Raw genomic sequence first — 24,630 nt, forward strand, 5'->3', positions numbered from 1 at the left:
CAAGTGAGAAGCAACTGAGGCTGCCTAAATCCACAGAAGAACTGTGGTTAGTTCTCCAAGATGTTTGGGCCAACCTACCTGCCGAGTTCCTTCAAAAACTGTGTGCAAGTGTACCTAGAAGAATTGATGCTATTTTGAAGGCAATGGGTGGTCACACCAAATATTGATTTTTTTAAATCTGTAAAAAATCATATCAGGTATGTATATATGTAATCATATCAGTGTGTTCTAAACACTTCTGATTTTATTGATTCGGTAACTATGCTGATATTATTGCACTGCTCAGATCACTGACTTACTGTCAAAATCGGGATTCACTGGTAACACAGCAGGAGGAATAAACTATATTTTCCTCCATTAAATCTTTAAAATAAATAAGTCAGTTCCAGTGTTTAATCCCTGTTGCCAATGTACATCTCACCCTTTAATATCATAATGTACATAGTCATTTTAATGACCAGTGTTTGCTCACTGCAAGTTAGAATGGATAAATGGGCAAGTGCAAAAGTAAAGGTACATGTTCAAAGAGGAATTAACTCCTTGTAAGAGGATATAACTGTACAGAATTGACTCAGAATAATCTTTTGAATGCTTTTTATAACAGTAATTGAAAAAAAAATCCTTTCCCTCAAATTTGGGCTGTGTGATATGGAAACCATTATGTGTCGAATAGCCTTTTGTGATGTAGAGTATCTGGTGCACATGGTTTCTATCACTGTAGCCCCTTTGCATTTGGTGTCAGAGCAAGTGGGTAGATAAGAAACAATATAAATAAACACACATAATCACACATGCTCTGGATCTTTTATCAGCGCAGTAATGCAAGAAGCTTCTGCTCGGTTTTAATATAAAATAAGCCGTAGTGTTTAGTGTATGTTGTGGTGTTCTCCATACAGAGACCAGAGATGTAGACATAAAGAGTACTAAATTAAAACCATGTATTTACCTATCTTTATATTTAAAGTGAATATTGACAGGTATGACAGTTAACTTTTGTTTTGATTATATATCGCCCTTGCATTCAAACACCTTAATATTTTTACTATGTGTAACAAACCTTGTAGTATAATGCAGTTTTTTCCTCTGATGTAATTTTTTGGTGCACCATAAAAGGCCCCCTGAAGAAACTGTTTTTCTCAGAGCACAGACCATTTTGCCCAGACCAGTGTGAAATGCTGAGCTCTGCATGAACGCATCCAGATTGTCATGAAATACAACCACTGATATATCACTATTGTAGAATCATTTGTTTCAAGTTTTATTTTCAATAGTACTTTGATATACGTAGTTATTTCTCCATTAAAGGAGTGCTTTACATTTGTATATAAACTACTATTATACCAAAAGGTACATAGAAAATCAAAAGACTTTCTCCAGTGTTTGGAACGGTGGGTTCTGAGGTGACATAAACATATAAGAAACTACAGCTGTGGCCAAAAATTTTATATACAGACACACACACACACACACACACACACACACACACACACACACACACACACACACACACAGTGCTCTCTCATAACACGGGTCTCAGGGGACACACAATATAAATAAGCGTTATAACCGAAGAGAGTTATAAACGGGGGAGGGGGTGGGGGGGTAACACGGGACACAACACACATGTGACTAAAATACAAAATAAAATAACTCCCTCTCTATAATGCACATATAGTGAAGCAAAAATTTAACTTTCCGTGAATTAACCATGCATAAAACACCGTAATCAATGCTATATTATTTGCATAAAAAACTAAAAAACTAAAAAATTGTAACATTCCCACTGGTGGATCATTTTAAGTAGCAGTTTTTAAACTGTAAATTGCCTGGTTAAACAGCTGTCGAAGTGACAGACAAGCAAACCAAGTGCGATAAGGAGAGTGGGTCGGGAGAGGGAAAGAGGGAATGGGCTCGCCGCAGATTTGGCTACCGGAGCGGGACTGAAGCGAAGCTGAAGCATCTCGTCTCCCAGAGAAAGCCGCAGCTCCTCTTGCAGCAAAAAAAGTAAATACATTAGAAAAGATAACCACGTAATAGGCCTAATATTTATTTAGTTATAAAACGAATGCTGAATAAGATGCCTGTGTTATATTAAGTGTCAGTGCAGCTTTTCTTCAGTTCACATACTCTATCAAAAGGGAGAGATAGAAACGGAAGTTAGACTGAGAATTTGTTTACAGTTTGAACACCAGTACTGTATTTACTGTAGAAATACTGCATGAACCACTAGTATAGGCAACTGGGGGACATGCTGTAGGAGCGTTATAACATAGAGTCTTATAGTGAGGGAGCCCTGTATGTATGAACATAATTTGGACCTTACATTTAAGATCACCTAATCAGAAACTACAAAATGATATTGCAATAGTCTACCGGAAGCCATACTAGTAGTTAGATTTCGAAACGTCACATTTTTCAATTTTTGTCAGTTTTTCGTTATCTATATGGCAAACTAAAAAAGCGGTATGTAATTTTGTGCATCAGGTTTCTTTCGACTTTATAAGGTAAAAATGGTTAATTCTATAGGGTGATGTAACACTTTTGGCCATTGCTGTAGAAAAAAGCTGCTGGCTCTAATGGAAAAAAAAATATTGATCTATTCACCTTGAAGAAAAAGAAAGACAATACAAGAGATATTTTTCCCTCATAATTAGAAACATTCATTGAGGTCTTACTTGTGTCTTTCTGACAGCTAGGAAAAAAAACTATGGCAGGAAAACAAAGAATTTTTGAGGCCCCTGACAGGTGGGTTTTTTTTTCTCAAAATGCTTGGTAATTTTACAGAATTTTGAGAGGGTGATGAGGACATTTTGTTCTTTGATTAAACAACAGATGATGTTGCTGATGAAGTGTTCATGAGATGCAGAGGCCAGACTTAAATGTCTCAACAACTTTTTTTTATTTGTTTTGTTTATGGCTGTAAAAGTGATTTCATCCTACTGCACAATATACATTAGCAGCTGTCCTGCTGGCATCACAGTTATGGTATAGTTCAGACATACATTACTGAATTTATATGTACTGTTGACATGAAAACTTCATTCCTTTTTTATTGCTGAAACAGCTAGCATTGTAGTCCTACAGACTAAAGTACCTGCAGTAAGCCCATCACACACACAGTATGTTTCTGCACCTTCACTGAGTTAACTGTAACATTTTCTTCTTTCTAGTATAATGAAAACTTTACCTACAGCAACTGAGGAATAACTTTCTTCAGCTTTGCTGAAGTATGCACAGCAAGGTCGCAGGAAGGAGCAGTGATCATGACGGAGCATCTGGCGAGACTAGGTCTCATCAACAGTGTTACCAAAAGCCAATTAATAGCAGTGCAAAGTATGATTTGCTTGGGTCTCCAGCTGGATTCCCTTACAATGCGAGCCTACCTGTTGGACGACAGAGTGACCGCCATTCACAACTGTCCAACCCTGTTTCAACAGGGATCCACAGTACAATTGGTGTTGTGCCAGAAATGATTGGGTCTGATGGCCGCAGCTTCATCAGCTATCCAGCTAGGGTTACTCCACATGCGCCCGATTCAAGCATGGCTCAATGTCTTCCAGCTAGATCCTGAACGCGACAGACACTGTCAGCTGACCGTGTCTCACGTATGCTGGGAAGCCCTGAGCTAGTGGAGGCAACTCTCATCTGCATCAGGGGGTGACGACAGATGCAACCTACTCGGGTTGGGGTGTAGTCTGGGCAGGCAGAGGAGTCCACGGGACCTGGTCGGGTCGCTGGACATCACTGCGAGCAGTCCACTGCGCTCTCCAGCATATTCATCCAGTGCTCCAGCGGAAACATGTCCTAGTCTGCACGGACAACATGTCTGTAGTAGCATATGTTAACCGCCAGGGAGGGCTTCGGTCCCCGGGGTTGCACTGTATAGCCTTCCGGCCACTAACCTGGGCAAAGAGGAATCTGTTACCCCTCCGGGCTGTTCATCTCCCTGGAGTAGTGAATTGGGTGGTGGACCTCCTCTCAGGTGGTATAGCGCATTTGGAATGGTTCACGAGGACCCGAGTCAATCTCTTTGCCACGGCAGAGACAACTCACTGCCCCCACGAGTGGCCCAGGACATTTTACGCATTCCTGCCAATACTGTTGCTCCTGGCCTTCCTAAACAAAGTTCAGAGAGAAGAGGCGACAGTTCTCCTTAGCCCCGAGATGGCCCAGGAGAATCTGGTTTGCAATCCTTTGCTGCAAGGCCAGCCCTGGGAGATTCCACTGCGTATGGACCTCCTCAGTCAGATGAGGGAGGCACTCTCTGGCACCCAGAACTGGGCAGACTCCAACTGTGGGTCTGGCCCCTGAATGGGACCTTCTGACTGCCTTAGGGCTTGTCAGTACACTGCAGAATAATAGGGCCCCCTCCACAAGGTTGTTGTACACCTGCAAGTGAAGGTATTACCAAAATTGGTGTATGACCAAGGGTCATGACCCCATTTATTGCCCTATAGATCCCCCTCTAGGCTGAAAGTGTACCTAGCAGCCAGATCTGCATGCCATGTCCCCACTGACTCAGTGTCCCCCTGTGCTCATATACTAGCGATTTGTTTTCTAAAGGGCACTTGGCGGTTACGTCCTCCTAGAAAGCACGTACTTCCCTAGTGGAGTCTAGATGTGGTATTGGAGGCTCTCACTATGGCCTTTTTTGAGCCTATACATTCCATAGAGTTAAAATATCTCTCTGTGAAGACAGCCTTTTTGTTACCCATCACCTCTGCTAAGTAGATTAATTAGTTACAGGCTCGATGCAAAAGAGAATGTGATCTCCACGGAGCTACTACTTATTCCCTCTATAGACCGAGGACGTCACTCACTGGAGGGGCCTATCGGCAGCTCTGACATAAAATGCTCAATAAATACCTGACCTGTGGCAGGCATATCCCCAAAGTATTGGTTTTTGGTCGTCTTCTCTTTCGTTTTCACCTCAGTTGAACGGTCTTCTGCTGATATTTTTTTTATTTATAAACAGAAACACACCAATTCACACAAACACTGCCTCCCTGTCCCAAATTGCAGTGAGTATGACTAGTTTTGTTTAACCAATAGCAAGTATACTGTAGATTGTGGTGCGCTTGGCAGGTTTCAAAAGAATAGACTCAACAAAAAACATCTGTCCTGAATTGCCCTGCTTGATACTAACAAAAGACGAGAGATAGTCTGTATTTTGTATTATGTTAGTTCTTGGCACTCTTCACATGAAGATGATTAACAGTCTTAAACTCCAAATGGAAAATATTACCTTTTTGAGAGTGGTAACGGAAATAAAATCCTAATTGTAACTTTGAGGGAGGGGAGTTAATAGCTGTCCACCTACTTTGGAAGACAGAAAAATAATGGTTCAATCTCCTTTTTTTTTCCAATGTTTAGTCTTTCATTTTGGCGGTGAAATTAGCAGAGAGGAGTGTCAATGGAAGTTGGAGCTTGTAATTATTCAGCTTTGTCTTGGTTTGTGTCTCAGTTGAGCGAGTTTTGATTTACTGGTGATTTGTCATGGAATATATCAAAAACTTTTCACACTTTTACTAAAATAAATGTTATATATGCCAGAGTTATCTGGTGGCTTTCTAATAAAAGTTTTATGAGTACACTAGATCAAGATATTCTGGTGACCTCAATTGTCTGTTATACTGGCTTGACATGTTTTGGGTCCAGGGATGTTTTTTACTGTAGAGCAGTCTGGAGAGCCACATCTAGAGGAATGTGAACCGAGATCTTTGAGATGTACACTACTCTGCATGGTGTCTCAATACCGTCCCAATACTTTTTGGGGGGAATGTATGCAGATTTTACATAATCAATTACAATATTTCTAACAGACATTCATTTATAATCAGCACCTCTACTAAGGGTAGCCTGACAATATTTCAGATAGGGAAAACAATTTACATAGAAGATATACACAGATCGGTCCATTACACATTAATCTAATTTGAAACAACCCTAAAGGCCTATACACACTGGACATGATGCAATTTGTCCTGAGATAAAATGGTGCTTTCGCTGCAACACTATTTTTCACACTAATGGTGACAGGCACGCACAATGTGATGGGTGAATCTCTTGATTGGCCATTGGCTAGTTCCCTTGCTGCCATGTGACAAAATTGCAAAAATAGACCCCAATCCTATTTCTTTTTGCATTGCTTCAGTGTCGCTTCAGAGTTGCATCACAGGTGTGTGAATGTGTGAATAGTTTGTATCAAAACTTGTCACATCACTAGATCTTAAATGAACTAAACTACATATGTCAATAGGAGCATTCGACCATATACGGTAAAGACCTGACCAAAAAACAGTCCTGGTTTAATAAGCTGAAAGAATACGTCAAAACAGATAGGAAGAAATCCAAAACAACTATTTGTACATACCAATATGAAATATTCATGAAGTTAGTTTATAATAGTAAATTGATTCTAAGAAATCAGCTGCATCAGACAGATTTACTAAACCTATTTTTCTCTTTGACACTGGGACTTGAAAGAGACCTAAATCAGCCCAATTCATTTTTATCTGCAGCAGATCAAGACCAAAACTATTTCAATTTGAACTCTTTCAGAACCAGTTAGGATTGCAGGTACTGAAGGAAGAAGTTGCCTAATCAGCGTCCAATGCAAGGATGCAAAGACAACTTTTAAACAGAGGACTGTGAAAGCATTATATTACAACGGAAATACTGGAGCAAGGTAATATTTAAAACTCCTAATAAAAAAAAATAATTAAAAAGTTGTTACCTTTGATTGAATATAATATTGCTCCCTGGGTCATGCTATATTTTACACAATAAGAAGTGTACATTGCATAATGGCACATTGTATTTCTGAAAAGAACTGGTTTTGATTTGTGTGGAAATGGAAAATCCAAGAAAACCTGTCGTCATTACAGTAATTTCTGCTATTAAACCTCCCTTCGTGTGCGTGAATTATTTATTTTTGGTGTTTTTGAAGAATGCCAGCTGAAAAAACAAATGTTGGTAGTTACCATCCATGACAAGGTGAAACTACATTGTTCACTATACTCTTTTTTGGCACGCAGACAGTACATTAAATGACTTACTTAAGGGAATGTTTATGGAATAGTCAAAGAGCTGCCGTAGCTACCGAGGGAGCAGTTAAACATGGCCATTATTATTAGTGAACACTGAAAGCAAGTGTTTGCTCTGGCCAATTGTAATCATTCCTGAGGTTACCAGGAGATGCCATTTGCTTATCTATTTTTTGTGTTTTATCAGCATAACTACAAGGATGAGTGTATGTACCCTAATATTTGTGATTGGGATGGATTTGGGCTGTTGCTGCATAATAAATGAATGGCTATCTGTTTTCTGATTGGTTGAAAGAACCTTGAGTGTTTATAAGCTGTGTTAATTATTCATGATTTCAAATAGAGTCACTCCACAGATCATCAAAGAGTTCCACAACTTTACCAGAAGCAACTCAAGAGCTTGCAGTCCTTTCTGTTTTATCCCAACATAAAATTGGTTTTGTTTAATTGTAAGTCACTCTGGAAATAATATATGTATTATAATTAATAATAATAATAATAATAATAATAATAATAATAATAATAATAATAATAATAATAATAATAACAGCAAACCCAGTAGACCCAGGTAATTCACATTTTCCAAATATAGTTTTAACTGTAGGGACACAGTTTCTTGTGCCTTCGAAACCTGCTTGTACTTTGTCTTTAAAATGAATAGCACCTACAAGTTCTGTTACAGTTCAGAAAGCAAAACTGAAAAATACAACAGGTTTTACCGCATCTTGTATTTTGTATATATTTATAGGAGATCACATACAGCTTCAATGTTTTTTTTTTTTTCATCAGTTAATAGGGTAACACATTTGTGAAACACTGTAAATAAAAAAAAAAAAAACATCTTTTGCCACTATATATTATGCCTGCTTACCTGTTTTTTTTTTTCCTATTTAGTGCGTATTATTTGCTTCAAATTATTCTTATCCTTGCTTTCGAGTTTTCCAAAATACAATAAGTGCTGTGAAGTGACACAGTGGGGTAAACAAAGCAGCAAGATTCTCCCAAATGTAAATCCTTAAGTCTTGGCAACACTTCACTTTTCAGATCTACCTACTCGGCAGTGCCAGAACACTGATGTATTGCATTTGTAAAATAAACATTTTTCTTTCTTCCTTTCCGTTCTTAGTGGTTGTCAAAACATTAGTCCAAAGTGCTATATCTAGGCAAGGGCAAAGGCAGCAGCCTTTTTATTTTTGATATAGTAACCCAATAAAACAAAAAATGTGTTAAAAATAGCTGAATAAAATAGAAAAAAAAAAAATGCTGTATTTAGATTATAACAATATTTCAGACAGGAAAATAATAAAGACAAAATAGGCAACGTTTTCTGAGGTGTTACAATGCACAGATTTCTTGGCTTGATGTTCTTGTCTCTGAGGCTACAGCACAGCCATCTATAGGCATAACAAGGAAGGTAAGGAGTGGATGGTAAAGTCACTAGCATATACCAGCTGAGAGATGGTAAAAGGGGAATAATGGGAGAAATAAAATAACATGACAAAAAAGGGTGAATCAAATAAGAAAGAATTAGCATGTGTTGTTCTCTGAACGGCTTCTAGATAGTACTTCCAGAAATACTTCATTATTTTATAGTATCGCCTATAACTGAAACTTGATAAGCTAATGTAAAACCACAGCACTATCTATGCTACATGTTCTGCTTGATTCTCTAGGAATAGGAATAACCCAGAGCAAGGAGAATTTAGACAGAGCAGAACGTTAGACTACAGAATCTTGTACCAGAATTTGAACAAAAAACTTTAACATTTAAACTCAGCCCATAAGTAATGAGTAGAGGACTACAATACTTATGGACATCCATGTATATTCATTGGACAACATTTCAAAATAATATCTTAAAATACATTCTTAAAGAGCAATCAGTTTGCAATGAACACACATAAAACTGGTAGCTCAAACTGGAATGACTTTTGAGGACCTGCACGCCTCCAATCACAATTCCTGATATAATTTTGATGTCTCCTATTTGTGTTTCTGATAACATCTATCATATGTTTGATATTGATACATATTTTTGTACTAGGATAGGGGTGTTCATCCTTTTTCAGCTAATGTTCCCTTTACAATTTCCGCTCACTGAAGGGTACCACAGTTGCAATAAAAGGCAGAATAATGTGATTGACACATTTCTAGTTTATTTAATATATAATATTTCACAACAGTCTGGGACTCACACACTGCCGTTACCAAACAGTAGGCTTCATTCTTAAAACTTAATTACATGTTTTTGAATACACTCGTATTCACTTTCTATTTGGCAAAGTCATTATAAATAATATAATAGTCTCCACTGGAAATGTTTATCACATTACCAGATACTTCCCAACTCAGTATAATTATGTGTGCTGTTTAAAATGTTTACAACATCAAAAGCATTCTGTAGACTCTTGTGTTTTCTTCTTTCATTTTTCAACCAGCCACTATTGCTGTTACTAAACCATGGTAATAAATAAAATCAAAAATGTCAAAGTATGAGTATTGTGATTATTATTTATGTTTATCAGAGCATTTATACTTCTAAAAAATGCAGAAACATTGTTCATCACTGCTACAAGAAGTTGAAAACAGCATAGAGCATGAGTAGCACAGAATGCTCGTTATAGGCACAATCACCAGACGCTTGCTTCACCTTTACATCAGAGTGGACATCCACTCAATCAAAATCGTGGATGTGCACAGGTGGAAAATGTGGATGTGACAGATTCTGTGTGGTTGTTTTTCATCTGCAGTTCACCTTGAGCTGCTAAACAAAGATTAAATAATTATATATAGTGGTTTAGAGAATATGTAACATTATTTCCTTTTAATTTCATTATTATTTGTGCATTTCTGAGTCGTCCTGCGTACCCCCTATGACCCTGAGAAGTACCCCCTGGGGTATGCATACCCCTGGTTGAAAACCTGAGATATGGACTTTGAGCTAAGGCTTAAATTCTGTTTTAAGGTACAGTACATTTGATTTAGAGCATCTGATTAAAAAAACATTCTAAAATAGGGCATGTGGAGCTGATCAAGAGATTGTTTTATGATGTCATACTAACTACAGTACTCTTAATTGACTTCTCTGTTGTAAATGGCCCTATAATCTCACAATCTGCAGAGACAAGTGAAAAAACTACAGTGCTGCAGTATAGAGTATTTATGTTATATATTTCTCTATATAAGGGTATATAATTTTGGGTTGTAATCAACAAAACTGAAGACAACTACTTATTACTTACCTCGTCCATGCAGCAGCTTACTCTATATTGTTAGAGGTACTCCACACTGTTATTTGATAAACATCGTTTTTTGGCAAAAAATATAATAAATAACTACTGAAAATGGAATAAATAAACAGAAGAACAGAAGCCCTATGCTTTTGAAAAATGCTTATTTAACTGTTGACTTTGCCTGTGTTTATTTGAATCCTTTCTGAATATCCTGTAAGTTATTTTCAAACTGCTTTATCAGAGTGCCCCCTTTGATTTTTACTGCTGATTTTTACCTCTCAGTCTATAACGGTTTGCGACCATGACCCAGATCTATGTCAGAAAGGCTTGGTTCAGTTTTATTTATGTTTTTAAATGATTATTTTTAAGCAAAATAAAATCCTTTGTAATTGTCACAAACTTTAAAATATATGTATTTGCTTTATAAAAGTCATGTTTAAAGCATAACTTGGGAACACACATTTTTAAAACTGAAAGGGGATTCTCCCTACCACAACTGGCACCTGCCGTTAACTGCTGTTGGAATGAGATCGCTCACAAAAACCTGGGAATGCATTTTCTTCCAGTCTCTTAAAAAGTCTTGAAGAATTACACTGTACATTTGTTCTTCAGTGGCCATCTTCGGGCACTTCTGCTGTGTTATGGGAACCCCACCAAACTCTGTCATGTTTCGGAGCCCTACTGTGGGTACATCAGTGAACAGACCAGTGCCCAACACATGGTGTGACTTACTGCCGTCACAGGGTATTAAAGTGCTCACATCAGCCTGGGCCTGGCAGCTGTTTGTTTTCATAGAGAACCTGGCTGGGCCAAGATGAATGCAATCAGACTTCCGATTCAGTCAGTTTCAACATCTGAGAACAGGGTATGATGTCAAATTGTGTGCCTGAATCACATTATGACGCTGTCTAAATCCTGCCTGCTTATTTCCAATACATTTTCACTGAACCCACTACATTTTCACTCGAGCCATCAGTACAGTTATCATCAATACCAACACACGGCCGCTAACCGATAGAATTGTAGATAATTCAATACACATGACCGCTAACCAACAGAGTAGTACATAAATCAATATACACACCAGCTTAACAATAAAATTGTAATAGAAATCCAATACATTTGCAAGCTAACCAATAGTGTTGCAAATAAATAAATACATACAGTGGCTAACCAATAGAGTTGTAATAAAATTCCAATACATATGCACAAACACCTATATAATTGTAATACATATGCCAGCAATCCAATGAAGTTGTAGATATAACGAGTGATTTGTTTCCTGAATGGCACCCTATAGGGAGTGTGTGTGTTGTTGTTCTGAAGCACAGAGAGAAGCGAATAAACAGTGACAGAAGTTCCACCCTGAAATTCCTTTTAAAATGTAATTCGTTTAGCGGCGTAGGTCGTGGCCCACGATGACCTGTTAATTGTTAGTTAACAATTGTCATATTGTCTTTGATCATTAATTAGTGTAATAAATATCGAGTTTGGCCCTGAATCATCTCAAGGCACATATAGCGTTACGGATTTTTTTTCAATATTAAACAGTGGTTTTAAAGAGTATTTGCCATGGTCAAGTGTATTGTAAAAAAAACAAAACAAAACAAAAAAAACCCCACAAAACATCAGTAAATAAATCTCAACTCAGAAAGTATTATTCATATACAGCTTTCATGTGCCTGTTTTATCTGCTGCAATGCAGGGCACAACTATGAATCTATAGAAAATGTAGTAACAGATACCAAGGAATACCAAGGAATTATACGATAGTAGAAAATCAACAGAATTGTGGAATACTAAAGCTTTAACAAGATTGAATAAACAACATCTTGATAACGCCACCTAACAGTCCATAACAATTGGAATAAATGAGTGATTACGAATTATCCTTAAAGCAGAGATGCATGTAGAGAAGTGTGTCCCTTTTGACTGGTTGAGCCTCTTTTAAAAAACTCAGGTCTAATCTTATTTCATTCCTTGCTCTGGTTTAATTAGGTATATTTCACTGTCCTTTGGTACCACCTTGTGGTTGCATTTTGTAGTGCAGAAACAGTTACCGCCCGGGGGGGGGGGTTGTGTTCTACAAAATATGTAGAGATTTATTTATAGGAGGGAATCCAATCTTTTCATGTGGCTGTTCCAATCTTTTTCATGTGGCTGTTTTGACCAAGACAAATCCTAATGACTGCGAGGAAAATAGACACATGAAAAAGTTTCAGCTGCTTTTATTGGTAACAGTGTATATCCCAATCAAAATATAACATACCAAAGGAATTTCATTCCTTTCAGTTCTTTTAAATAAGACCCGCTGTTCTGAAAGAGACTAAACTATACAGAATTAGGAAAAGCTTAGAAAAAAAAGGCACAGCCATGTTTCTGCTAGAAGACCATGCTGCCTGTAAGGGGAAAGTTCCTATCCATTGATATTCACTCTCGATACCCTCTTCAATCATTGCATGTATAATGGTATAGTTTAAAGTTTCCTAGCTATCCTTTACTTATAATATGTTTTGTTTTGACAAGGCAAGTTCCATACCCCTTAGCAATCACATAAAAAAGGATTTAAAAAAATTCCACTATTTAAAGAAAGATAATGCTGTTTTCAGCAGCATATCTCTCTTTCTATTAGCCTATTTCAATCTACAGTGTCTACTCAGTATAAGCACATTTTAAAAACCCTTTCTGTACATTTCGAACAGACGAGTCTCTAATGTATATTGATGTCAAATAAACTTTCCCAGAAGCTGGGACATTTTGCACCCTCCAAGTTATAACAAGGTACAGCTTTTATGAGCAGCCTAAAGTTCACGGGCGGGAGTTAGGGCTGCTTGAAGAATATGGGTTAGTGTTTAGAGGCTTAGCCTCGAGGGAATTATGATGGCCTGCAGGCCAAGAGTGCATGTTTCAAACTGTTAGTGGCCTGCGAGCCAAGGCAAAGGACGGGGCCCGGACTTTATACCGCAAGAACATAACGCGAAGGTCGGCCCCTTGGGCCCCCGGGAACCCCAGTAAAACATAGAAATCCTGTGACTCTGCGGAGGATCCTTGGAGGCACTACCTCACTGATTGGGCCATGCCCCCAGAGGACAGAGGACCTGTCATTTACAAACCAAAATATTTTAAGTAAATAGACAACCATTAAGACGATTTTAAAACCTCTCTCTCTCTCTAGGAAATAAGTGAAGGCAGTCTGTTTTACAAAGGGTGTATAATACAATTACACACTGATGCACTGATCTATGGAAACATTGACATTCTGTTTATTAAAAAAAGCACAACCACAATGAAAGTTCATTAGGATAAATGTTAAACAACAACACTCTAAATCAGGAGTGATTCAGGTTACAACAGCTACATCTTTTGCAAATTTGAATGCACTGCAAAGTTATATGTATGGGCCTCACATTCACGGAATCACTTAACAGTGCATCAGCAAAAGAACAAACAGCATAATTATATGTACTATACCTAACTACATATATTTCAACATATAAACTCTAAAGAAATGGTTAACGTTTAATAATATGCTAGACGTATAACCGGTCATGTATTTATGTATTCATGTATAATGTTAATGTATTTTAGTAATTTATCATCAGTAGTCTGTCGCTTATCTGACTGCTGTAGTGCCACAGTAAGGGCCTCCAAGTAGCTTTTCTAATTGGTGCAACAGAAAGATTGACACTGGGGTGGGTTTTATTCTTGGTTGATCTGGCGCTTCATTGGTGCACTGTGTGTGTTCATGCCTGTAGTAGGTGTGGTATGCTATCAATTCCACGTAGGGGTAATAATGTTAATGACAAGCTTTTTTTTTTTCTGAGTTTGTTCTATATTTAAAATGGCATCTTCAAACAAAGGAATCTGCATTTGGAAGTATTTTGAGGAACCGGACGAGAAAACTGTGGTATGTAAATAATTATGCCAAACAAAATTGCCTTACCAAAAAACACAAGTTCAGTGCTTCACCATTTGAAATGAAAACATTCAGAATTACTGTGGATGGAGCTACTGGTGGCAATAAAAAGCAAACATCCATAACAACATTTGCTATAGATTTAGCTGAATAGAGTGTGATCACGTTATCCCCTGTGAGGACAGTGCGTGTGAATCATGAATGCAGCAGTTTTGTAATCAATGTAAGATTATCCCAATACTGTGCCGACCCATAAAACAATAACAGCGAGGCTGGAAAAACTTAAAGAAAACTGTACTGCAGCTGTTCATTCCCCAATCTTCCCATAGGTGGAAGTCTTTTTTCACTTGAATCGTTTGGATCAAATGGCCCTTTATGTTTAGTACAGTTTACATTTGTATGTTGGAGCTACTACAGTAAAGTAAAGGACCTCTGAGACACAGTTCAGACAGGTAGGCCAGGCATCTCTTTCTGCAATTTAATTCTGTGTGGATACGTGAATTTGAATACTCTGAATTTATGTACACTAGTAAAGTACGTGTAAAGGAGAGTGGCGTTTGATTCGAGTATTCGGAAATTGTAATGCTCAAATACTAGTGCAATTGATCTAAAAAATCGCACCCCTATTATCAAAGACCACAAACTTTTGAATCTCCGAGGATGACTTTTTAATATTAGTCACAGTGCTTTTTACAATGTCAAAATACTGTTCTATTTTATCCCTGGTAATTACCTTCTCCAGAAGTGAAAGTATGTACAACTTTTTTTCAATTGTAAGCACAACTCGCTTTTGCTTTCCTGTAGCCATTTTGCATTAACACTGTACATGGGTGAAGTTCATCTCTTTTTTTCATTTGTTTTATATTTAAATTTTTTTTTAAACCATATAATTTTGGGCAAAGTTACTTATATAAAAAAAAAATAAACTACAACAACAAAAAAAAAACAGAATAGGTTCCTGTTTTTTTTTGTTGTTAAATGAACCTCTAAGAAACACTCTATTCTAAAAACATTACACTATCTGAAAATGTTTTCAATATGTATACAGTATATAGTTCTATCTCCACTAGCAACTTTAATTACAACCATAAATACAAACATTTCAATATATACTTTGATGTGTACATGTTTTTTTTTTTTTTTGTTTGTTTTTTTTTTTAATTTGTAGTTAAGTCTTTGCGATGTTAAAAAGTTATTTGCTTATTTAGGGTTTTTTGCTTAGAAAATACTAACCAGGGCTGTCAGTATCAGAAAGTAATATAAGGAGAGCGTGTGTATGTAGATATGGTTTAAATGTTGCTAAAAATGTACCGACAAAAGCTCAGCCCTATATATATATATGTAGCCCTATATATATATATATATATATATATATATATATATATATATATATATATATATATATATATAGTAACACAGCAAGGAGGGGGTTAAAATCCTCCCTGCCTAAAAACGTGTATTGGGTTAATTGTTTTATTGTTTGAACTGGTGTAGTCTGGTCTGGTGTGGTGTGGTGTGGTCTGGTTTGTTGTACACAGCTCACCTGCCACACCCAAGCCCCTACAACCCCACCTGCACTGAGTTCTGAACCCTTATATAATCTGAATCTACTCCTCCCAGGACAGCTGACTTCCTAATTCCTCTGGATATCAACAAGGTTACCTGTCTCCACCTTCGAATGGTCTGTCCTCTCCGTCACCTTCTCCTGGCTGATGAGGTAGTCAACAATCCTCACCCCAATTGGTGGTTCTGTGTGATCCCATTCCAAGACAACCAATGAGCTGCTTGGTTCATACACATGAGATAACTTTAACCTGGAAACATGACAACAAGAAATAATTAATAAATTATACTTTTTTTGGTGAGTTTTAGAAATGTGGAGACAGATCCATGGTTAATCAATAAACAGTTTTTTTTTTCAATACTTGGTACAGAAGTGAGGTGCTCCAGCACATAGCCTACTATTGATGTTCTTTATATAGTAACTTTGATTTATAAACCGAATTTATAACATGTCTTTAAGAAATGCCATTAGTGGTTTTATGGTACAGAAAAATAAAAAGTGCATCGCTTCATATATGTTATGATTGAAAGTGTTTGACTCGATCGCATCGACAGCAGGGAATACAAAGCCTGGATCTGCAGATGTACCATGAGCTGCATACAGCATGGAGAGAGATACGTAAATACTAGTTTATTAAATGTTGTATTTAAAACAGATACCTTTTTGGAACAGACTTTAGTATGCAAGGTATACCGATATTAGAAAAGTATGTGTTAATTATATAAAGAGCATCAAATATGTAGGGAATGTTAAACCTGACTATTCAGTTAAAATGCAAACAATGTATAAAAATGAGTTTGCATGGGGCAGACCTATGTTAACCCAGTGTGCCCCGCCGCTGTGTGTATTTTATGTTTATATGTTGTGTGTGGTGTATTACTGTTGGTGTATATGTATTGGTGTACTGGGTATAAATGGGTCTGTGTAGCACAAGTGATTTAAAATATATAGTTGTATTTATTGCACAATAACTTCACGTGCAGTTAAAGTATGTAATAGCTTCCTTTTAATATTGAATAATAGCTATATCGCAATATATAATTTGCTCTTTAGCAGTGTACAATCTTTTCTTTTAATTCAAATGCCTTGTACAGCCACAGAGACTGTGGTTGTAGTTACTGTAATTCATAAAATAATTTGGGATTACAATTATAATGTCCCTGGACTAGATTATACTATAAACAATTGCTATTTGCAAAAGTTAAACCCTGTTAATCCCTTAGTGTGAATCTATTTTACCTTCTGCGTTAAAGCATGTTAAAAGAAAATCAAATAGATGTGCTTTTTCTATAAAATTAGTGTTCTTTATTTAAGTAATGCATATTAATTATTAAAACGTAGCTAAATTTGTAATTAATTTATAATTACAAAACTCTTAGTGCTGTACTATAACTTGTTGTCAATTATGTGTACAATTTTATAGTATATATACCGGTATATGCGTTCTAGTTTACATTTTATTTTCCATCTTTACTTCCCTCTAAAAACGACACCTAATTATCATGCCTGTTACTTTTGAAATTAGTTTAATTTCTTTATTTCTTGCTACGCAAATTAGTTAAACATGCTAATACACCATTGCAAAACCCATTAGGTAACAACAAAATATCCAATTAACACTTTTTTTTTTTTTTGTGATGTAATTTAAACTGAAAATCCGTGAGGATGGGGTAGATATGAGAGATGGTGCAAGGCTACAAAGTGGAAAATGGCTGAAATGTCATGGAAAATGTTTCTTTTTTTTTTTTTTTGTTCCATCAGTGCAGACCACAATGCAATTAGTCCAGCTGATTTCTGCTGAAGTCATAAAATCACCTAAGAGTTTGAAAATGTCTGCCGGTGTTGTTGTCATGAGCTCCTTGCAAAACAAAAAGTCATCCTTTATCCCTTATTCGACACATACCGAACACAGGCGAGTAATTGGGACATTTTAGAAATGTCTGTGGATTCATGGAGTTGTATAGCAAACAAGGAAGCCTCAACACATGGTGCTACATACACAGGGTGTGGAAGGGCTGCACAGGTAGGAAGTCCGTCTGCTCCGAAAGCACTGGAGTCACACCTGCACCAGTCATTGATGACTTCACCACTTCCCGAGCACCACAGCATGCTCATCATGGCTTTCTGCAGGGCCTGCAATAAATGCATTGGGAACCGAATCATGTATTTTTACTTTTTATTAGCAATTGCTTCCAATGCGCTGTTTGGCATTTTACAGTTGTACTAGCTTGCATTCAATCCTATAAGTAACTTATAGCCAAAGTCTAAGAAGGTTCATACTGTACTTCCTTACCCTCTGGGTTTCATTGTTGGAGATCAGCTCATACAGTGGTGCTGTCTTAGTGATCTGGAGCAGCACTGGCTCCATGGAGCGTCCCGTCCCAGGGCTCATGTGACACAGGTGACAGGACGAGGGGCACTGACCCTGACTTCCACAGTCCATCCGGACACCTGCCGCCATTCGCTTGGCACCCGAATCGAATAGGCTGGCAATATATGCTGGGAAAGTGAGGGTCTTGGGTTCCTTTTCTCTTTCTTCAGATTCATCAGAAGGAGAATTCCCTGCGTACATAAGACAGTTTAAGTTTTCTGCAGTTATATGTTATATTTGTGTTTTTTTTTTTGCTTTGTTTTGTTTTGGGTTTTTTTTTTTTGGGGGGGGGCGGGTTGTACTCTTTCTGAAGGTATAAACAAAAACCCTCAAATGTTAACTATTTTTGACAAAGTTGTGTGTCCACAACCAAGTAGTTATAAATATATAATATCTGCATCTTCTGCATCATGTTTTTTAAGTATTACATTTGCCCTAGTTACAATAGTTTAAAAGGACCAGTTTGCAGTCACTGAGTTAAATGATTCCTGATTCCTGAACACACTGGTGATATTAAGAATAGATGTGGGGGTTAATGGGGTTAAATGCATTTTTTAAAAACACATTACAGTTAAACTGTACAATAACATTAGCTAATGAATCTCAATGTGTGCATTTGCAAAGTGACTTGTGAGCTTGTGCCATTAAATAAACATTTTTATTATTCATACATTAACACATGCCGCTGAGCTTAACAGACACATTTTAAAAGCTCAAAAAACTTTGACTTTGAAAACCCTGCTTCTGATGGTGGCTCTAATGCAATTGGAAAGTAGACAAATCATTTTGCCTAATGTCTTTAGTACATGTACAGTATTGTATTTTGGAAATAATGTTCTGTCCTTTTCGGAAATCATCCCAAAAATATACTACTGTATGTAATTGCATCCTTAACACTTGCAGTTACTATTTTTGTATTTGTTTTATTTTTTATTTAAATTAACCACAGACTACACTGTCCATAATGTTTGTATTTAAAATGCATGTTTCTGTATGACCCTCTTTATGTGGACTGCATGCCTCATGCAAACAGTAGTTCTGTGAACACCTAACAAACCGTTCCATGTACATCATTAAATGGACAGCCACAAAATACTTGTCATACTAGCCTACTAAACCGTGGGTGATAAAAGCTAGGATACTTATGTGAGCAATGAAGCTTGGAAAATTTTCAGTTACATGTAGCGCAATATCATGTAGAAACTCGCTGCCAGGCTGAGGTTGAAGGGTGTTAATCTCAATGTTTCCTCAACATGAAGCTACAGATTCATTGCTGAGGTCTGGAGTCAGAGGTCTCTGCAGATTTTGTTGAATAAATGGTTATGAAACTATGCTGGGTGCTACATTTTACAGATGGATGGCCAACTACAAATTAGAATTCATCCTTTCTTTTGTCTTCTGTCTATGTATAGTATGGGGAAAGTTGACCTGTTGTTCTTTGAAAATCATTACAATGATAATGCTTTTATCTTCTCTTTTTACAAAGTGGTGTCATCAACTCTCTAAGGCTCTCATTCTCAATGACACCTGTCCATGTGTTTTGTTGTTTTGTAATACTAACCTACCTGTTGTATAGTTGCTCCCTCTTACTTGTGTCCCAAGTTATTCAGCACATTTTCTTTTAGTGTACCCTCCTTTTTACTAAATTCAAGGTATTCAAAACTCATTTTAGCATCAGTAAGCCCGTGATTTGTCCAAAGCAATGTAGTATTGAAAGTTAGCATAGTTCCTGAATTCAACAAGTGTATATAGCTACAGAAAGAAGGCTCCCACAGCATTGCTTACACAGGGTAGTCTGTGTGCGCAACTCGTAATTTACGTAGTGCTTCACTGACCCTCAACACCCCAACCACGTGATCACAATACCCCACGAACCTCAGGTTTAGGGTTAGGTTATTGTTATGAAATAAACTTTGTTTCAGTACCTAAATTTATCACCCTTATCATGTGATCGGGCTGTAGCATATACTGATGACGTCTATTACGGTTTGCGCACGCAGCACTACTCTGTGTAGCTATCCTGTGTGAGCTATGCTGTGGGAGCCTTCGTTCTGCAGCAATACCCCTCTCAAATTCACCCTCAACAGCTCCATAATTGTAGGTAATGGAGTGGGAAACGCACCAAGCTCATTGATATAAAGCAAACCAAAGCAGAACAAGATGATGTTATAATGATAAACTAGCTGTGTCTTGAGCAAACAGTGTATTCAATTTCCTTAATTGTGTCATCTATTTGGATGAAATGTAATCATATTCTGGGCCAATGCCATGTAAACGTAATACCTATCTTAACAAACCATTCCCAATATATAACTATTCTGTTTCCATGGTCTACCCAGCATGTCAGCCAGTCAGTTACAGCTGTGCCTTTAGGTTTCAATTTGGAAACTCCCAGAACTAATATAAATCAGGATGTCTAAATTGGCATAAAATGTGTTGATTATACCAATACTGAAAGAATGAAAGTACTGTATTGCTCTTATTAAATAAAATGGCACTTTTACACACTAGATGGCACTGAGCAACCACAAACCCTTTTTAAACTCTACATTTTTCTAGAGGGCTGTACCTGTTAAGATGGCACAAACTAACACTGCCTGTCAGCCACAATGTATAATGCTAGCCATCATTTGGTAGCGGAAACACTTATTCCATTAGAATCAGAGGATTGCCCCAGAGAAAAATAATATTAACATGGCACTGATGTTTACAGATCTGCACAGCATACCTCTTATTAAAAATGCAGCATGGTAAAACCAATGTCAACGGCAATGCCTGCCTCTTAATCATGCCATGCAATGATTTCAGTTGACAGTTACAGAGTTAAGATACTGCATTACATGCTGTTAGCCTAGAATTACTGTAATATCATTGTAAGTATCCATCCATTATTATTTGCTTAATCCTTTACAGGGTTGCAGTGAGCTGGAGCCTAACCTGGCAGACACAGGGCGCAAGGCAGGACTACACCCTGGATGGGATGCCAGTCCATTGCAGGGCACTGCACACACACACAGGGCAATTTAGAGTGACCAATCAACCTCAACAGCATGTTCTTGGACTGTGGGAGGAAACCAGAGTACCCAGAGAAAACCCATGTGAACATGGGGAGAATATGTAAACTCCACACAGAATCGAACCCAGGACCCTGACGCTGTGAAATATTTATTTACAAGTTCCAATGGCACTTAATCTTCCAATCTGTGCTTGATTAATCTCAGAACTTTCAGCTGCTTCCTTTAAAACTAACTGACAGCTCCTTCGTTCTATCAATGCAAACTCTGATTTCCATGGACACCCCATCTACTAAAGCCAGAGATTAAATTAGAGATGCTTGAATTCCAGTTGGTTTAAACTGAACTTGTTTTTGCATATTGTATACAAACAGGTATATTGTATCCTTTAAATTACTTAAATCTAGACTCACACATCATTTTACATGATTTATAAGAAAAATATAAGAACTGTGCAAAAGAGGGTTAACATTGTATTTATATAGGATAATACAGTGAGACATGCTTGCTTATATCACAGGAGCCCAAGGATCTGATTAATAGTGCCAAATTATAAAATCTATAAGTGTGTACAATTATCTATTACTAACAGTGCAGTAAAAGCCAAAAACACCTGTTATGTTTGGTGCAGCTGCTATAATTACTGTACTGTACAGCACCATAATTATGTTATCTTAGAGTAAAATGGAATTACTGTAGCTAAGTAGCCTTTTAAAAAACACCACATACCATAAAACTACGATAAATAAGTGCAGTTATTTAATGATCATGTTACTTAAAAATACGTGTACATAGTTATGGAAAGAACAGAGCTTGGAGATCAGATATCAACACCCTAAAACTCACATAGGACCATCTTGACTAATAACTTGCTCTATTAAACCATGGAAAAATGCATATTCACAACCTTACATCCAGCATTGGATGTTATTCACACTTTGCAGCATTATAAATGTTTGGTTGGGTGAAAAAACCCTCAAAAACCTGTTAAGATTTGGATTGGGAAAATCTATATTTATCAGGGAGGTAGCCGTTTAAAAAGAGAGTATAACACCATGTTTGAAAATTGCATTGCACATATGCATTAAATTAATACTTTTTATATAGCACCTTTCATAGTGGACCACCATCACAAAGCACTTTACAAGATATGAGACTAGGGGGTGTGAACTATGCATCAAAAGACTGAGCACATGGAGGTTAAGTGACTTGCTCAGGGTCACACAGTGTGTCAGCAGCTGGGCTGGGATTTGAACTGAAGACCTCTTGGTTACAAGCCCATTTCTTTAATATATTTAAAAATATAATATATTTAAAAAAAAACTAAAACAACAATTGTTTTATTTAACTATAAACATATTTTATTGTGTTGTATTGCATGAACACTACTGCATTTCAAATGTGTCAAAATGTATTTAGGTGGTGTGTGTTTTCTGTCCAGTCCTGTCTGAAATCTCATGGAGGTTGAGCAAGGATGCAGAATACTACCAGAAAGGAAAACAGCTGCAAAATGTATCAGCTGAGGGAATAGTAACTGTGAACAAGATTGTTATCCAAAAGCTTGGTGAATATGCTTAAGAAAATTCAATCAGTGTAAAATATTAAGAAAATCTGCACAATAATGGGAAAATGAACTACCTCATATGTAAGAAATACATTTCTATTAATGATCCCACAAATGTATTCCAATTACTTTTGCAGGGCAGCACATGGCTTTCTAGTTTTGTATCTATAGTGCATAATGTTCTTGATTTTGCAATCACATTTTCAAAGATTATCTCTACTAGGTGTGTATTGTGTATTACGTGTACACAAACATTTCAGAGCTATTGTTCATCAGAATTAGTTTAGTCAAGAAACTAATGCAATAGATTATTTATTAAAACATACACTAGGCAACAATACTACATTATACATATTTGACACTACATTTTTGAGGTACCACTGCCCATAAATTAGCTTGCACATGGAGAGGCTGACCTTAGGGAAGCCATGGTCAGAAGGGCAGCATAGCTGCCCTCCCCCGGTAGACAAAGTCAAAAGCACGTGGAGGCTGGGGAGAAAGAGGTGAGCTCTGGAGCACAGCGGGGACGTAATGGATTCAGGTAAGATATAAATGCTGATCATTTAGACACATTGTTTATTGAAGCACAAATAACATACCAGCTATTCCATTGACGATTTGCTCTGGCATAGGAAGTGCCTCAAATATGCTTGATGTTACCATGATTTCATCTAAAGTTATTGCGAGTTCCCTGCCATTCCCAGCACTTTGCTGACAATTATATTTTGAAAGTAAGATAAATTTTGACTGTGTGACCTGGAACTGCTGCCCTCTAAAACGAATACTACAAATCACCCAGATTAAAACACAATCCTAGAGCATTTACAGTCTTCCGTACAATGGGGCTGTTCACTTAACTTTCCTCCCTTTTATTTATAATGCATAATCCCCCCACCCCCCCCTTTAAGAGTCTGTCACTGACAAAAAAAGAACTGTTCCCCCTTATTCACAGCACAAATTAAGAAGAAGGCTTTTGGGGAAAGGCAAGGTACTGTATAATACATTTTGAAATTATGCATGTCCACCTTGCTAACCTTGTTACTGAAAAGCAACGGTATGAATCAATGGGAAGGAAATATCTGTAATTAAGTTGATAAAATATGTCCCCTTAATTACTCTCTGACATCTGAGCGGCTCATTAAGCCGAGCATAGAGTAAAAAGGCAATTAATATTTATCAGCAAAAACAGATAGGACAGAACATTAACTGTCAACGTTTCTATTGAGACTCTGCCATTGCTACACAGTGGGAATTGGAATTCCTATCAATTTAAAGGTATTTATACAGGGACATTGCTGAAGTATATACCCCTTCATTTCCCCCAAAAAAGCCTTGCTTGTTTCTAAAGAGTTGCTTGTTTCTAAAGATTAAACTGAAAGCTGACATCTGTGATTTACATATAAATTGAATAAGTGGTGAAAGTATGGTGACATGTACAGACTTGAAATACTAAAACTAGCACATTGTACATTTTATCCACCTGGGGAAAAAAAAAAAAAAAAAAAAAATACAAATGCAATACGTTCTTGACAGCCCGTCCTTTGAGTCCACAGCCTCAGCCCGGGAACACATAAGGGCAGAGTTTGCTGACGCAGCCCCTGGTACTGTGGGTAAAGGTGCTCAGGTAGGAGTGATGGAGGGTATCTGTGCCGGGGCTGTCCTATTAACCCCGAGAGTATCATCAGCTTTTCATCTCTGTCATACTGCAACTTAACAGGTTAGAAAAAGTTTCTCATTTTACAAATGTTAAGAGGATTTCTGTGTGTAATACACATGTTGTTTTTGAAAGTGCCTGGCAGTGAATTACATTTTTATGAAAGTATTTTTTTTTTATTTTTGTGAGATATATAATGTGCTGTAGCAGCAATGGGTTATACTAACTACAGTACACGCGTGTTCAGGTAGGTCTTCAATCAGGTGGT

At 37.2% G+C, this 24,630-nt stretch overlaps 1 protein-coding gene across 3 annotated transcripts in view; it reads right to left on the minus strand.

Annotated features, from left to right (window-relative positions):
* The window catches only part of astn1 (astrotactin 1), a 168,131-nt gene that overhangs the window by 16,091 nt on the left and 127,410 nt on the right, over positions 1 to 24,630 (minus strand). For all 3 annotated transcript variants that reach the window (XM_041270924.1, XM_041270923.1, XM_041270922.1), the window contains 3 exons: positions 18,053 to 18,321; positions 17,759 to 17,892; positions 15,858 to 16,009 (listed from right to left, as the gene is read on the minus strand). In XM_041270924.1, coding sequence (XP_041126858.1) covers positions 15,858 to 16,009; positions 17,759 to 17,892; positions 18,053 to 18,321 — 555 coding nt within the window. The remainder of the gene's footprint in view (positions 1 to 15,857; positions 16,010 to 17,758; positions 17,893 to 18,052; positions 18,322 to 24,630) is intronic.

This window comes from Polyodon spathula, chromosome 14 (genome assembly GCF_017654505.1).
Source record: "Polyodon spathula isolate WHYD16114869_AA chromosome 14, ASM1765450v1, whole genome shotgun sequence".
Lineage (NCBI taxonomy): Eukaryota > Metazoa > Chordata > Actinopteri > Acipenseriformes > Polyodontidae > Polyodon > Polyodon spathula.